General features: G+C 28.3%; 2 protein-coding genes across 2 annotated transcripts in view; both read left to right on the top strand.

Moving 5' to 3' along the window:
- Positions 1-19, top strand: part of LOC119675728 (A-kinase anchor protein 17A-like) — a 2,810-nt gene extending 2,791 nt beyond the window's left edge. Inside the window, exon 7 of the mRNA XM_038086934.1 lies at positions 7-19. Coding sequence (XP_037942862.1) covers positions 7-19 — 13 coding nt within the window. The remainder of the gene's footprint in view (positions 1-6) is intronic.
- Positions 20-6,424: 6,405 nt separating this feature from the next.
- LOC119686422 (ras-related protein Rab-23-like) lies at positions 6,425-18,011 on the top strand. The gene is made up of 2 exons (XM_038101005.1): positions 6,425-6,868; positions 16,825-18,011. The coding sequence occupies exons 1-2, from the start codon at positions 6,727-6,729 to the stop codon at positions 17,424-17,426; spliced, it is 744 nt and encodes a 247-aa protein (XP_037956933.1). The 5' UTR covers positions 6,425-6,726; the 3' UTR covers positions 17,427-18,011.
- The last annotated feature ends 707 nt before the right edge of the window (positions 18,012-18,718 follow it).

Here is an 18,718-nt window from a genome sequence, read left to right as displayed (position 1 = left end):
CTATAGAATTAGAGTTTAAATTAGCTGTCAATTATTAACTTAGCTAAGTGTGTGGAATAGCTTCTGTATTTGTAGAAATGAAACTACATTTTCTAGCTTAAATTTTTCCAAATATAGTTATACAAATATATTCCAAATATAGTCATTACATTAATTGGTTCTGATATATGTGAACCATAGCCATTCGAAGGATTTAATAGTTAATTAATTTGGCATATAGATCGTATCTATTTATCAAAGAGCGAAAAGTTTAACAAATAACACTTAACATAGTGACAAAGATTTTACTAAGGGGGCGATATACTATTTTTTCACAACTATTGGTATACTTCACTTTTAGTGGTCTAAATTGGGTGTATTTTTTAAACATTCACATTATTTAGATTCATCAAATAACTGGAAAAATACATTTAATTTTTAATTAAATATTAAAAATTATATACAGATTATAATTTCGTTAAAATTAATTAAAAATAAAAAATATATTAATACTGTCCTTCCCTCGCCTTGCGGTACTGTTGCCGTAATCTGTAATCTAAGTAATTTTAACAATTTCCAATAGTAAGGAGAAATAGTTTTCAGAGACAGGAAAAAAAAATAATAATTTGAGGTTATAGTGTTTTTTTCACAAACTAAGACAAGAAAGCGTATTGTAGAATGACTTTCAAAAGTAATTTAAATACTCGTACATATACCTATTTTAAAAAAGTTCTACTTCTACAAAATATTTTCAATATAAGAAAATAATAAAAATGTAACAATTTCTTTGAGATTGAGAAACTCATTGAATTTATTGTTAATGTCTATTCTATTATATTTCTCTTCCAATATATATGTTTCTATTTTTATTCGAAAACTACATAAATAAAATTTGAACCAATAGTACAAATATATAGCTTGTCCTGTATATAGCTTCATTTTTTTTACAATTTTAAGTTAAAGGTAATAAAAATCATTTAATTTGTTAACCAAGTTAGTCATTCAAATATTGCAAGGAGTTAACTAAAGCTCTACTAAAGTTCAGTGAAGATTAACAATAAATTTTATGACATAGTTTATGCTTCATTTGATTGATAATTAATTAATAGTATTTTAGTTTAATTACTTAAAAGTTATAAGCTTAAATTTTTTATTATGTAGGCCAGGTTTAAGTAGGTCAACTATTGAGCTGTACATCCTCCATTTGAACGAACTGTAATTTATATATACTATATTTTATCCATTTTGGTTAATTTTATTTCACTTGAAAGTATTTATATAGAAAAAGTGAAAATAACTTTCTTAATTACACCCTTTGCAACAAAAACACTGAACTACTTAGGGTTATGATTTTTGTATTAAACTTTTTTCAGGTAACCAGACAATCAGCTCTATAGTTAATGTTGAGCCTTTTCCGAAACAGTGCTTCTGGGCAGTTTTACTTTTTGATATCTAGGGGGTTTCTGCAGAGTCCTACTCATGTCACTGACTAATTTATGTATTCCTCATAAGCTTCGAGATTATTCAATGACTGATCTAAGATCTGCGTACCACCCAGTGCGGTTAGTGATTATTCTGAGATTAGATAGTGTTAAGTAGGGAAATCAGTCGGTTTTCGAATATAGCTTTAGGGCTCTGTCTCTTATGTGTTTTTTGACTGGATTTATTCTAAGGTCTCTTAGCATGTCATTCGTGCGGATGTATCATGGCATTTTGAAGAGTCTTCGGAGATACTGACTTTGAGCAATTTGTAACTTCTGGATAGTAGAGTCGGCAGCTTTGCTATACACGACTCTGATAATCTGGCTATAGATTAGCTTTCTGTTCTTCGCGCTAAGGTTGTTGTGTTTGAAAAGTCGTTGTAAGCATTGCAGTGTTTTTGCGCAACTACTTCTTTTGACTCGTACAAACCTATAGTACACTGTATTAATTATCGCAGTCTGTTTAAATCCAAATCATTCTGTAGAAAAGCCATTTAAAATTATTTTCAATATTAAAAATTTTAATATATATACAATGTGAATTTTACTTATATAATATGTATTTATTGTAATTTGCTTGAACTTTGATGCGTTAAATTTGAGATTATAATATATTTCTTTTGGTACCAAATTGAATATTACTCTCTTGATGACATCTAGTAAATTAATTAATAAATAATGATTAAAAAAATAAAGGAATACATAATAGATCTTTCATGGCCTAGTCAATCCTTAACTAAACACAACGGGTTATTACTTGAACGCAAGTGAGCTTTGGCCTATAGAGCCATCACTACAATCCAATTTAACGTAATTTGTTTCTTCTGATATATTAAATGAATTGATGTGGAGTATAGGTATAGTAAGAGTGCTGTACATCGAAGTAATATTTGAATTAATTTAAATAGTAAAAAGTTGTGCCGAGTGCTCAGAATCTGGGGGTTACTTGATTTTCAGTAAATTTAGCTATAAGATTGATTGTTTAAGATTTGACTTATCATGCGAAGTACTATAACTACAATGTTAGGAATGGTAATTTCTCTGTCTTAAAAATTTATCTAAATACACATAAGAAAAATAAGAGCTAACATTCTTATTTATTTTAAAAATAAAAAATAAAATTATGAGTCTTTACTTTTTATATAAATGAAAGTTTCTTATTACTTTTAATTAGGAGTAGTGTAGAAACTTTTATTTTCATCTACATGATGCCTTGCTCCGCTCCCTTTGGAGCTAGTACCCCAGTGGCGTAACTACATTTTTCAGGCCCATAAGCAAATTCTAACTAAGGGCCTCCTACTAACATCTTTTTATACCCTTCACACGAAAAAGTGTTCAAAGGGTATATTAGACTTGTCAAGATTTTCGTAACGCAATAAAGGAAACGTCGAAAATACCATAAAGTATATATCAGTATGTGTAGGTATATATATACTTTTTCAGTTCAAACTACTCTCTCAGCTTTTGAACTCTTCGAATGAAACTTTACACACATACTGCTCACCATTTCATTTGATTAAAATTGGCCTACTAATTCTTATAGATGTATGTATTTTTATTTTTCCTGACAAATTTTTCCAATCCCGAAATCCAGAACATCATTGATTTGTTTGATAAGAAAATAACCAGCACGGCTTACAATATACTGAATCCATTAACTTTAAATAGTATAACCAAAGTCGTGGCACTGTTCCATATTTTGTTTTTAAATTAATAGTATGAATAGTATGAAGCATTGAAACTTCTATTTTCAGGATAGGATCCTTTAAAGGTTTTCTTAAAATTACAAACCCAACCTTGTAATTTCAACAAAAAAAACGTTTTGTCCAACAAAGTTCGGGGGCCCGAAAGCGTTGCTTTCAGTCGCTTCCCTGTAGTTACGCCACTGTAGTACCCCGTTCGTTCCTATTCCTACATTGATGCCATAGCCAGTGAGGTCTGGCCAAGTATTAGTATCACTTTTATAATCAAATATTCTTTAAAATACTTATATATTGCAAAGAATATGAAACATATCCCTTGAAGAATTTATATTTTATATATTCTCTTCCTTGAATATTTAAGAGGATAATTTGTTGTTGTTGTGGCTAAAAACCAAATCCGACGAACAAGACTTTGTAACATCTCTCAAACGTTTGTAGAATCGGAAATGAGAACAATGTAGGCGATTATTATTAGGTAGCATCTTTTCAATCAATGCATATGTATATTAAATTTCAACACTCTTTTATTAGCGAAATTCTGCCATGTCAGAATTAAGTGGTTTTTAATATATACCACTTACGTGAACAATTTAACGTAAGAATTTTAAATAATTTTAGATGAATAAAATAAAATAGCAGCTTCACTAATTTGCACAAATATCTACTCGTATAGGAAAGCACAAACATAACTATTAATTATTTTTATTCTTAGCTGCGTTTACAAGAAGGGTTAAGGGGTTTAAACTAACCTAAAATAATTAAGATCATTTTTTACTAGATATAGTAATGTAATTTTTTCAATAAAATGTTTTTATATTGAGTTTGAATTAGATTTACAAATTCTTTATTAAATGAGTCTCTTTCTACGCCATTAATTATATTATTTGTATGGAAACAGCTAAGATTAATTAACTGTAAAATATTTCACAATTATTAATGGAGAACTACTATTGCATCTACTGCTTGTACCATATCTCCATATCGATTATTACCAAATCTATTATATTTCATTGAACTGATATTTTTGTTTAAAAACACAAGCTAGTTCTATTCGACATTGGAGATATATTAATAATAATCTAAATTAGACATCTTACTCCCAATAAAACTCCGAGTAGACTTTATGAAGTCTTCATCCCTTTCATTCTTTCAGGAAAAAGAACTTTCCTCATGTCAACTATTCAGGTCAAGCTTATGTCAAACTTCAGCCATGGTCTCTGTGTATACAGTGCTAAGTAGTTACTCATCACGTGTCAATCCATTCAAATCTGTCGCGTTTCCAAAACTTTCTATAGCTTTTATCAATTTTACGAAAAGTTGTTATATTTATCTAGTATAGAATATAATTTATTAATGTTAAGCATAATTACAAATAAATATAGCATTTCATACAAAAGATACGGTAATTCAATTTTCGGGCTTACCCAAAAGTCATTTCAATAGTGGGAAAATTTCATCCATCATAAAAATTTTTTTTTTTACCTTTTAATAACTTTACGAAAAGTTGTTATATTTTTATAGTATATAAAATAATTCATTAATGTTCATTAATTAATATAAGTTATAAGCATAATTACAAATAAATATAAAGGAATACGATGCATTCGTTATAGCTTAGATTGAATTTTAAAACGGGTTGGGAACTTGTCACCACTTCACTGCATCCTTTGAGGATTATTGTGACATACCTACTTTAGTTCCATAAACGAGTAGTAGTTAAGAATGACATTATGTACTTTGGAGAGATGTTACTTAATTCCGTTATAAGTGGATAGGCAGTGGATAAGTACCGAAGTCTGAGCCTGGCAAGACACAAAATGTGTTCTGCTGTTTCCTCTTCTTCGCAACAAAGTCTACAGCTATTGTCTGTAGTAATACCTGAATACGTTAAATGCTTTTTAAGTCCGCAATGGCCAGTAAGAAATCTTGAGACAAGTCGGATACCACTTCTGTTCAGCATGCATTCGATATAAACGATAAACGATACGGTAATTCAATTTTTGGACTTATCCGTAGGGCTTTTCAGTAATAGGAAATTTTAAGTCATGGTTTTCAAATATGTATGTGTATTCATAATCTAAGACTTTATTTCACCTTTCACTTTAAAATAAGTGCCAATGATTCTAAGTAGGAATTGAATTTATTTTTCTCTCTAAAGAACATGTGAACGTCATTGAAATTTAAAAATGCAATTTACATTTTATATGATCTATAACCCAATTCTTTTGTTAAATATTCAAATCCAATATTGACAATTAAAGTCAAAATATTTACCAAAACTACACGAAGTCCGATTTATATGCATATATACATATGAATTATATACATACATACATACATAAAATAATAATAACAATATTTGTGTAAAAGAAATCAACAAGATGCTGCAATAGGAACAAACGTTGGAAAAAGAAAATAGTTCACAGCATTACCCAGAAAAAAAGTTGGGTTAAAGCCTAAACCTATTTTTGTAATGATGGCCTTAATTAACGCAATACAACATAATAAGAACATAAAGCAAAAAGAATAAGTGTAATATAAAAAATAAAAAAAAACACATCTTTATATACATATGTATGTGTATAAATAATAATAGGTAAGAAGGTAAGAAACAGCATAGAAGGCAAATTGAAGCCACAAGCCATAGATAGACAAACAAAAGCAAAAAAAAAAAAATAAAATAAATAAATAAGAGAAAAAGAACGTGGAATTCTTATGAATATTACAATTGATGTGAACGCTTGCGTTTATGTGTGCGTAAGCTACAGGTGAAAAAATAAGTTATGTGAAAAAAAACGTTAAGAGAAAAAAAAACTTAACCGGTTAACACAAAATATTGAAAGAAAAATATTTTTCATTAACGAATAAGTAAGAGAAATCAATTAATAGAAAGTGAATGAAATGTAGTTTTTACTCAAAAAATATACAAAAAATCAAAAAGAACAGCAGAGGAAAATTGTGCGTAACTCTCAATATCAAGACACCTAATTTATAGACATATTAATGGATGTAAACACTTGCAGCCACACACATACATAACAGCTTAGAGAGGCGTTAAAACTAGTTTAAACATAATAAGTCCAACCAGCAGTTGCTAAAAAAAAATATAAGTTGCCTACCACAAAGTATTAAATGCCAAACTGAACGCAAAAGTAAATTACTTAAGAATTCATAAGAAGCGTTCATCTTAATAATAGAAAAACGTAACATATATATGCTTATAAATTGAAAAAAAAAAAAAAATCTAATAAAATTATTTTACTGTTAAAAAGACTTTACTTGGAATTATTGTGGATTTGTGCTGATTTTAAAGCGAAATTTAAAATCACATCAACCACAACGGACAGCAGCTGAAAACGGTTGTACGTAAGAGCGTGCATTGTTGTTGCATGTTTGTGCCTAGAGTAGGCATTAAAGTGCAGGTTTTTTTCTTGTAACGCCCCGCAAACAATTTCAAACAAGCATAATTGCAATACCTCAACGTACAAACTGAAGAGATAAGCGACCAACCGATCAACCAACCATCCAAGCAATTCCGAAACGAAAGTAATCAACATCACCACATGCGTCTTCTTTCGACCCCATCATCTTCATTATCATCATACACCACGATGAGAGAGGACGATATTGAGATAGCGATTAAAGTCGTTATTGTTGGCAATGGCGGTGTAGGCAAATCATCAATGATACAACGTTACTGTAAAGGTAAAATTTATTTTACATAATTATTAATTATTATTTGAAACAATTATTCAAAAATGTTTGTATGTAGGTACTTAAATTATCTTCGACAATTACAAAAAATGGCAATGACTTACCATTAAGGTTATTATTGCAGAAATAAGTGACAATAATATTAAATTTGTCATTGATAGATATTGCGTGACATTAACTATAAAAATTAAATGAATAAATGTTCAAGAAATTATGTTTAATGGGAGAAAAACTATTTATTTGTCTCCATTAAACATTCTGATTATATTTCTTCAGATTTTGAAGACATTTAAATCGTCTTTTAATTGGCTAAATATAAAAGTACTAAGCTAATAGCACATTCACACTGTCTTATTTAGGCGGTTCTGTTCATCATAACCACTAAAGAGGATGATTTACCATACAAAAATCTTTCATATAAATGAGCTCATTATCAATAAATCAGCTCATTTAAAGGTGCATCCACATCAAAACGAGCGCTTTCAAACGAACGAACGAACGGCATTTAATAAAATCTTCGTTTTTATTAATTAAATATGTAATTGATATTTAAAATGTATATAAATGATTTAATATATCAATTATATATTTAATTTTTTTGTATAATATATTATTTAGTAAAGTTTATAAAAATTCTATCAACAATTTTTTAATTTAGAGTAAACAAAATCTGAAACAAAAGCATATCTTAAACTAAAAGTTCTTTTGCTTAAGTAGTTTTTTAACAAAAGGTGAGTGTTAGCTGACATGAGAGTTATAATTTTATGTATTAAGCCTTCGTGCCATACTTTATCAAACGATTGGGCTACATCTATAAATATGGAAGTGCAGTATTGTTTATTTTCAAATATGTTTCTAACGAATAACACAATACAATGCAGTTCTTCAGTTGTACTATATTTAGCTCTGAAGCCGAATTGATGTTCCGGAATTATTTCGTTACCTGAGAGTATTGGCATTATTTTTGCTATTAGCAGCTTTTTAAATATTTTTGATAATACTGGTTATTCCTTAACTCAATAACTTTGTGATTTCAGGAATATGAATTTATTCCTTTATCAAATTGCTAAGCATGTTTGAACACCACTTCTGTTGTCAACTTTGTGATTTCAGGAATATGAATTTATTCCTTTATCAAATTGCTAAGCATGTTTGAACACCACTTCTGTTGTCAACTCTCGTGAACTTGCTTATAACACAGAAGATCATAGGTGGGTGTATACTAACTACACAAAACAGAAATATTTATTGTAAACTGTATGGAGATATTTATATTTTTATGGAGATACAAGTTACCATTAAATTCTTGTGTCGTTTCTTAATAAAATACTCGTAAAACAAAAAAACATACGTCCACTGACATTGTAAGGTCGATAAGCTGCTTAGACATGGTACTACTATTCCGAAACACAGAATAATGATACATCCTTTTTTAAAAATAGGATATAAAATAATTGTAATAGTAAACAATTGGCAGTCGGAATACACCTGTTACATACCAAGATATTTTAAACCGAACATGTTTCAAAAGCCATAGCTCCTCTTCTAATGTAACAGCTGCTAAATTCCGTGAATACAGGTCATTGCTTAAAAGGTATGAATTCGACTAGATTATGCGTTTTCGGAAGAATACTTTGTAAATATTGTCATGATAAAGGTGCAGATAAAACGTTGGAGCATATATTTCGTTATTGATTGAGAGTTACTTTGAATAATTGTTAGCACTAGACACAATTGCATTAATAAAACTTATGAGATTTCTTATTGAAATTAGATAACTTTTTAGGATTAGGATGAAAAGATTTTAGCAAATTTGTTCTCTATCGATATCACATATTTTTTGGCAGTCATAACAATAATTATTATAATAATTTTTGTCGTGTTAGAAAACATAATTTTCTATTTCTAAAAGCAGTAAATAGCAGAAATAAGTATTCGTTTCTAAATACTTTTCGTATATGTGCCACACCACAAAAAAATGGTTAGTATTACCTTGCTATAAACCTTTTTCGAATATAAATTAAATATAAATAATTGTACACATTTTTGTGGGAACACAATTTAATTTCCATCTTATAATGTAATTATTTAAAATTTATTATTTATTTCTAAAATTTATTTAGTACTCATTCTAACTTTTCTCATGAATTTGTGAATTGTTTTAAAACTTCAAATCGTTCGTGAGTTATTACTTATTTAATTTAGCTATAGTTTCCTGCCATACTTAACTACCAGTAAAAAACAGTGGTCGAATAATATATTTAACTACAGTTCAGCTATAAACTTTACGACATATTTCAGTCTAAGTATAGTTTAACATGTTTAGCTCATTCTGTACAGTTTTACGTCACGTCTTGACTTAGTAGTAGTAGGATTGTTAAAGTCCAGTGGGTCCCATTGTAGCACTTGTCTTAATATATTGCTACTTTTATCAGTTTTTTATATCATATGATATGTAATCAGTGGACCACAGGACCTAAGTAATCTTTCTAAATGAATTTCATTTAGACATACTTCATTCCAAGTTTAATATGTTGAACTCGTTTTCTGCAGGTTTACGGTATGACTTGACTGGAGTTTCTGGTCGTTAAGGTTTCTATGGATTCCAACGTGATACTTGTCTTACAATATTTATTCTTCCTTAACGGGATGTGTAGTTGATTTATTCTTATTTTTAAGAATTAAACTCTGTGACTGCGCAGAGTATGTTTTTCCTCACAATTGCTGTAGTGATATTAGATTAGATTAGACTTTGAAAAGCTTGGGAACTATTTCTCACTGGATCCTTTGAGGATTTCTGTGACATACTCACCTTAGTTGAGTATGTCTCAGCTATGAGTCTTTGAAAAGTTGGATGCCTTTTCTGTTCAGCATTAGTAGCTCGTTAGTTCTGGCTTTTGATCGATCCGGCATAAATTCTTTAGCTTATCTGCAAGCAATTACATTATCCCAACCAGTCTGTGCTGCTTTTTTCAGCCATGTATTAATTCTAATGAATAACTGCAGAATGGTTTTAGTCCAATATACTATCAGGTTGCTTCTTGTGTAATGATATAAATAAATGTGAAGTTAGGGTATTGATTCAAAAAAGATGTTAAAGACCGTGGTTATTCTACTCTTATCGAGCCTATTTCTCTATACTTTATTATTACTTGTTTATTGTTATTGTTGTTATTATTTTCTTACCATTTTTTGTATATTAAGACTATATGTATTCTGACTTACTATTATACAAAATACATAATTTGTGTAATAGTAAGTATTACAAATATGGTAAATACATTACATCGATCGTGTTATTCTTATTACATTCTTATTGCATAAGATTATTTGGGATATAAGTGGAAGTGGATTAGAATAGTTGAAATCAGAGAGATAAGTACAAAATGGGATGGGGAAATTGCTACCTTAGTTAAACAGCAGTGAGTAAGTGAATTAAACATATGGACAACATAATGGAACACAGAGCTGTAGTTAAGTATAGTATTTACTATACTATACTATATATTAAGTATAGTATTTCGTATTGTAGTAAATTTTTGCAGTACAATATATTTGTATTGAAGAGGTTAGGAAAAGTTTTCAAGTTTTATTTTAATATAAAATCTGTCATGTAAATTGTAATGTATGTTCATATTGGAGCAGTGATATAATTTGGGTCATTGAAGCGTTACAAATATAAGTAAATTTAATTGAATGGTTTGAAGCGTACATCAAATTAGTTTAATTTTTTTAACATCTCGGCTGTTATAAAATAAAAATCTAAGTTTATTACAATACTAACTGTATCTGAACAAACTAAAGTCCTGTCATTTTATTTAAAAGATGGCAGAGATTTCCGTCAATATATTTGGTTAAGCAGAAAATATATATTTTATTGTAATATTGTTTTATGGGAATTGTTGACCAATGCTTATTTTAAGCAACTTATACCAAATACCATATACTTGCAATAAGATAATTTAAAATTTACTGCCTTTAAATTTTATTAACTATGTACATATATTCAAAAATGAACAACCGACAGTTAAAAATATATAATAAAAACTAAAATTAACTCTGAAGTTTGAATCTGTAAATAGCATTCAATTAAAATAATAAAATAATAAAATAATAAAAATGACTCATCCGTCAAATTCTATGAGTGAAGGCAACAATTATAATAAATATTTTAAAATATAAAAATAAATAAATGATGTATAAAGAATTTGACATAAATACCAACTAATGGATTGTAAAAATTTAAGTTTACAAAAACTTAAAATTTCATTACTAGAATGTTAATTACTTCAATGGAAATAATAGCTTCTTTGAATTATAAGACAGCAAAGCCAATTTAGCTATCATAATGTAATTAATTACTCAATAACTTACTGAAATACTGTTCTGACTACATCACGTTGGGACTAAATTAGGAAAAGAATTTCAAGATTTTTCGTTTTTAGCATTTATTTTCTTAGCACCTTTTGTGTGAAATTTATCACACTCAATAAAGCTATTAGATTAATTCAAAAATATCGTAAACCTGTACTTAAATACACGTTCAATATATCAAAATCGAATACTATTAAAAGATATAATTAAAAATTCTTTAATAGAGATGTACGATAGGAAGTCAGCAGGCATTTTGTAAAATGTTACATTTTTTATATTGAAATTTTTTACACAAAGGTTTCTTACCATTTTTTTTTTTGTTAACTATTTCGATCTTTTAGTGTTCTTAATTACAACTTTTTTCTAATTGATTTTGTTTTTTGTAATTTTAATTTTTACTATAGTTAGTACAGTTATTTCTTTCTTGCTTTTAGTGCTATTAGCTGGCACTTAGAATATTGCCTATTTTAATGTATAAGTTTTGAATCTTTCTTTTATAAGCGGAACGTGGTTTGTTCTCATTGTCGCCAATTTGGCTGAAATTTTTTTTGGATGTCTTAATGGAAACATTTGAGACTAATTTTTAAATTGCCAAATCTTAGGCTCTGCAAATGAGAGAGATTAGAAGTTAACTAAATTTTAAAGATAATTGTTGAACATTTTATAAAAATAATTGAAATGATTTAAATTGGAACTAATACCAATAGTTAATTAATAAAAATTTTTTGTGAATATTTTTAAAAAATTATTAGATCACTCACATCATATCAAATGCATGCACTCGATTTTTTTCTTGAATGAAATTTTAAAAAATGTGCTATTATTAATATTATTTTATTTTTTATTTACGATTTTAATTTATCATTAAATTTTTTTTATAGCCAAGTATTTTCAGAATGGTTTTATTTTCAAAAAAATTCTTTAAAACGTTGTCGAAAAGTAGTAAACTACAACAACAACAAAATTTTATATTATTTTAATTAATTGAATTTTTGGCTAAAAATACAGCTGTTTGAAGTATTGCCAAATATTCATCATTAGTGGTCTTGAAAATAATTCTTGCAAGTACCAGGAATCGAACTCGTACCCAGCCAAAATTCGAGCTCAGAGTCAGCGCTTTTTAAACAACTGACCCAAAGCTGTACTTGTCTTTTATGTTCGCACATTTTTCTGGATTTTTTTTAATTTGCTGTGAAAGTTTTATTAACAAATTCACTTGGTGTGTTTATATTAGAACGAAATCATAAACCAGCTGTAGAATAATTGAATTAATTAATTATATTTTTATTTTTAAAAAAATACTTCAAGTGCTTTGCATTAAATGTACAAAAAAATATGATAAACTCAAATCCGTCCCGTTTGTAAAAGAACGACCCATATACATTATCAGACGCTATAAGTTGACCGCAGACTGCATGCGTGAGTAAACTGTGAGGATTCTTACTTCATAATTAATATTAATTAATTTGAAATTAACTTTATATTAGTGGTGTGTTTTCTTTTGCGTTGGCACCTATATTCCAATTCCTATATAAAACATGAAAACCTCGAGAAGTTTATAATGAAAATATTTTTGATATCTGAATTATTTGCTTTGGTAAATGTTGTTGACAATTTTTATTTTTTTTTTATAAGCAATTTAAGCTTTTTTTTACTTCAATAAATTTTAATAAAACCGCATATATTTTCTTTGCTAGTACTTAATTATATTGACAATTCATTCATTCATTCAATTATGTGGTAGAAGATCGTGCACAACTGAACACGGCGAATGTCTTAACAGCAATTTTGGTTTATATTTTGTAAAATGTTGACCCCGTATTTATTTTTTAATATTTCGCGCAAATAGATTATCGAATTTCTTTTTTTGTGGTAAGGTGGCAGCATTGTACCACATTATATATAAAAAAACTAAAAATTAATTTTCGTTTAATATTTTTCTTTCATTTGCGTTAAGCAAATAATTAAGTTTACCTAAAAACCTATAAGATAAATAGAGTATAGCGTAAGAATTCCATTACTAAACTACTTGATACCGATTGAATTTTTTATTAGGAGATCATCATCACAACAGATATTTCAAAATTACTACAACTTGTGAGGTACGAAACCTATTGAATTTTGTGATTTGCCCTGCGTTTACACTAGCCAGATTTTGGCAAGGTTTTGTACATATTCTCAGTTTTTCATCGACACATACAAATGTTGGCTGACAAAATTCGAAAATAATATTTCAAAATTACTACAACTTGTGAGGTACAAAACCCATTGAATTTTGTTATTTGCCCTGCGTCTACACTGGCCAGATTTTGGCAAGGTTTTGTACATATTTTCAGTTTTTCATCGACACATACAAATGTTGGCTGACAAATTCGAAATTAATAGGTATTCGCATGCGAAAATAAAAATTTTACCAAAGTTAAGTCAGATGTAGAGTGAAACATTATATATATATTTGTCTCTCCTCATTTTGGTAGATACAAAAGAATAATAACATTTTCATCGATAAAACGAAACTGAAGCTACCTCTACGCTTAGACTTCTCCATTTGAAATTTGTCTTTTATTTTTCATTTCTTAAGATATAATTTTTTGCTTAAAAAAGTGAATAATCTATGTTAAAATTGATTAAAGTTATTAAATTAAATAAAAACTAAACATTCTCTGAGGTGATTTAAATCCCTGATTATGAAAACGAAGTTCTTCATACAAAACTCTTACCTCACTTCTTCAAAAAGATTTTATTCGAAAAATCATTACACTTCCCGACATCCATAAGAGTGACATTTTCTGAATTGAATGGTTTTTTTTTTTGTGAATTGATGCCAAATATGACAAATTTTTTGTTGTTGACATATATATACTTCAAGTAAAAAATGAGTCAAATCACAGAAGAAAATTAAATTTTACACAATTTTACACTTTCACAATTTTAATGTACTCAAACCTTAAGTTTATGGCGTTCTCAATTGGTAAATCAATTGGAGAAATTTTTTCAATCAAGATGCTTTTTTAATGCACTTTTAGTGCAATTTTATTTTCGATTCGTAAATCTGGGGTAAAATTAATAAAACTCGGATATTAATTTATAACACTCTAGATATTTTGCCCGAGTAGCAACATTACACGGAAATTAACAGCTGTTTTATATGGTTTGACAGATAAGCTGTGATTTGATTCGATATATGTATTTGTGAAAAATGTAAATGTTAATTTTATGGTAATCTTGTTACTCAGACAAAATATCTAGAGTGTTATAAATTACGAGCATTCTTGAATGTTAGACATTTTGTTTCAAATTTACTAATCGAAAATAAAATTGCAATTAAAGTGCATTAAAAGAGCATCTCGATTGAAAAAATTTCTCCAGATTTACTAATGAAAAACGCCATAAAAAATATATTACTCTAAAAAAGTTTGATTGGACTACAAAATTTAACAGATTGAGGGTAAATCTAGAATGAATCTAAATTAGTATCTAGAATGAATCTAGATTTACCAATTGAAAACGATATTAATATATATTCCATTTTATGACAGTTCTATTCTATAACATGTTATTGAAGCAATATTATCAAATCAGGATCTTGACCCTGATTGGTAATGCTACGTAAGTAATAGTGGCATACTCAAGAAACGGATGGAGTAGAATCAAGAAGATAAAAATAATAGATAAATCTCATATATTTTATATATATATTTATATTAAATATTAACTGAAAATTTTGTTAATAAAACGTTAGAAATATTGGAGAAACTTGTGAACTTTTAAAAAATAGCTATCAAAAATGATAAAAGCTTTGGAGCGCAATACTTGTACTATTTAAAACTTTTTTTATATATGACTTGATCTTGAACTTTTCACTAAAAAGTAAACATATTTTAAATGTTATTTTTGAAATACAATAATGTAACAAACTTCACACGTCCTATTCGGGCTTCAATTATAAGGAATTGATTTTGTTTTTTACGATATCTGCTTTAGCATATAACTGATATATTTCGGCAATGCATCGTATAAAAACAAATACTATAGTATTTGTATAGTATACTATAAATTCTATAGTCTTCTTGTCGCGTGCAAAAGACTATTAAATGCAGTTGGATGTACCAGCGGTAACACTTTTTCAACTTTATTCACTTTAGTATTGTGGGCCTAAACTGCTTGTTCTTCATTGTAATCGCTCATAAACGAACAGTTGAAGGGTTTTTAAATTCGATATATAGTTCCCACGTAGTTACTGAAATAGTTATATTTGCTGCTATAAAAGCTGTTGAAAGCGGCCACCGGGATTTAAACATTACCTGGTTTTTTGTATTTTTTTTTTTTGGTTTTAATCACATTAATAACTTCTGGGAAGAAGGAAGTGGCGTTAGATTGCAGTTTTTAGTATTTATGCTTATATTTGTTTCATTTTGTGAGGATGTTCTACTTCTCTGCGATTAAAGTATTTTGAACAAAACAAAATTATACCCATACCTTGCAATTAAGGAGTTTACCGTACTTAACTTTGAGCGCGATTGTCGAAGTATCTAGGTGTGTGTTGATTTCAACATGGAGTCTGTTTTTGGAGTTTTCTACTGTAAGTTAATTTACGTCATATTTCTTTGTTAGACTAGGTTCGTAATGTATTTTGCATTACCAAGCACTTGATTAATTTGAGTTGCAGTTTGGCCATAAAGTGAATTCGAAGTGCTTATTTTTATTTAAAAATCAAGCATTGTCGAAATCTATAATGATAATGTAAAACTTATTAAAAGCTGCTCAATTTCATAGAGAATGTAATCATCTATGTTTCATTAGATACCCTTCCCTAGCCCAATTTTAAGATCACTGGTTTGGGACTAATGTCCCAAATGTGTCTAATGTCTAATGTTGCTTCAAGAAACAATATATTTTATCTTTAATTTTTTTCATTTGTGGCATAATTATAATATTTTACTATTTATATAGTTCATTATATAGTCTTTTAATGGTTTTGTTTGTAATTTTAGCTGTCAAAAATTTTTATTTTGCATTGAAAGTAACAACAATTGACAGTAAAAATTACAAACATGACAGCTAAAATTACAAACATGACGTCTAAAATTACAACCAAAACTCTCGCGTGAATCCAGTATATGGTGTCTTGAACTAGTGTACTAAAAATCAGTACCCGAAATTTTCTTAGTTTTTTTCTTTATTATAGGATTAAATCCTGGTTTGTTACAACAATTGAATTGGATATATTTATATAAAATTATGACATATCAAATTATTATGTTTCTGTAGAGTCACATAATAATTTATTTCTCATAATAAATAATGTGGTTCTAACAATTAACTCAAGTACTTTGAGAGTGTAGCATCTATATCTTAAAAGTTGTCCATAGGTCGATTCTGCAGAATTTTATACTACTCGTTAAAAAAGATGTGGAGGTAAACATATTACACTTGCTCTTTGTTTAAGTTAAAAGAGTCACTGATATTTTGTACCATTTTTTTAATTAATTGCAACATTAATTTTATAATAAGTAAATAAAATATAACTACTATATAATATATATAACTCTTTCTTTCTATTTTTATTTTAGGAATTTTTACAAAAGATTACAAAAAAACAATTGGTGTCGATTTCCTCGAAAGACAAATCGAAATCGATGGCGAAGATGTGCGAATTATGTTATGGGACACAGCTGGTCAAGAAGAATTCGATGCCATAACAAAAGCATACTATCGTGGGGCACAAGCTTGTGTACTCACTTTTAGTACAACAGATCGTGCATCATTCGATGCAGTTAAAGATTGGAAACGAAAAGTGGAGAATGAATGCAATGAAATACCAACGGTTATTGTACAAAATAAAATCGATTTGATTGAACAATCCGTGGTCACATCGGAAGAAGTCGAAACATTAGCACGTAACCTTAATTGTCGCCTCATACGCACATCTGTCAAAGAGGATGTCAATGTGGCGTCTGTATTTCGTTACTTGGCGACAAAATGCCATCAGCTCATGACGCAAGCGTACAATACAGTGGATCATCCCGCTAGTGGCCAACAGCAACATCCAACTATAAGTGCATTCAGTCCAACATTCACTAAATCAAACACCGGCACAATTATACTTAGACCGGCCAAAAAGAATCCGGCACGAAAGAGAAAAATCGTTCTTAAAAAATGCGGTATCTTGTGATTTGCGTGTGGAGAAGGTGGCTGAGCAGATTTAAAGAATCCTAAATTTAGTTTAATATAATTATTAACTGCAACATATTTAAATTAATTTTTCTACATCTAATGTTAGTAATGAAGTCTATTGTAGTTATACTAATTAGTTATGCTGCTAACAATTAGAAGCAAAACCAAAAACAACAACGACCACAAAGAAGAATAAAATACTTTTTACGAATAAGTGAATAGCAGAAAAATATTTCTAAAGCCATTTACTAGTCTCATTTAAAGAGAATGGTATTGTTTATTATGATGATGATGATGATGATGATGATGAACAGCATGCAACTAGCAACAACTTGCAATAACTCGCAGTAACTTCACTAATAACTGCTGGTTGCTAATGATAATCATTTCTTTTAGACAAAAAGTGTGTTTTAGTTACGAAAGAACCATTCTAATATATTATTGTAATTTTTAGAATAAATTACTTACTCGTCTAGAGACAAAATTCATGTTGAAACCCTGTTAGTTTCCGGAGACTGATACGTATTTACATAAATATATTAATAATAAATGTATGGTAGCATATAAAAAAATAATTTATTTAATCGTCTGTGCAATTTGTAGTAATTAACATTTTGTATACAATTAATAAAATACGAATACAAAAACTAAATTATTTTGATTTATTTATTTTTTTTCTTTTTGTCCTAATTAATTGTTTTTAAATCATCTGCTTATAGTCGGCAGTATAACTAAAATGCATAAAATAGAAAATTATTATAATAGGACTATGTATAAAGACAGTTTTATCGAAGATGGGAAGTCTTTTCTCGAACAAATAGAAATTTTTTTTATTTACTCAAATATATAAAAAAAAAATGGGTTTCAAATTCTGTGCTACAAGCATTGGTATTAGAAAATATAAATACATTTTACACGAAAGAAAAGTAGTCAGATTTGATGAGTGTTTATTTAAAATAATTTTTTTAATTTAATCATTTTTTAAAAATATTTTGAATATCTAAGATTCTACATTTATTAAACCCGCTATTTAATAATTATCACTTCAACTTTAAAAACAGAAAGTTACTTTATACGCAAGTAATTAGACCAGTACTACTGTACGGATGTGTTACATATAGCAAAGCCTCAAATACTACCTTAAAGCAATTACAGATAGCTCAAAACCTGGCTTTAAGAAGACTATTTAAGATTCCATGGTATATTAGATCAACAGACATATGTAGAGATCTTAGGATTGACTCAGTGAAAAAATATATCAGAGACAGAGCTTTAAAACTATTCACTAAA

Source organism: Teleopsis dalmanni, chromosome 2 (assembly GCF_002237135.1).
Source record: "Teleopsis dalmanni isolate 2A chromosome 2, ASM223713v2, whole genome shotgun sequence".
Lineage (NCBI taxonomy): Eukaryota > Metazoa > Arthropoda > Insecta > Diptera > Diopsidae > Teleopsis > Teleopsis dalmanni.
This window is presented reverse-complemented; position numbering and strand designations above follow the sequence as displayed.

Excerpts from the sequence above, each read along its gene's own strand:
- LOC119686422 (XM_038101005.1), top strand. The coding sequence starts at position 6,727 with ATGCGTCTTCTTTCGACCCCATCATCTTCATTATCATCATACACCACG. Across the intron at positions 6,869-16,824 it reads GATACAACGTTACTGTAAAG|GAATTTTTACAAAAGATTAC; the intron begins GTAAAATTTATT and ends TTTTTATTTTAG.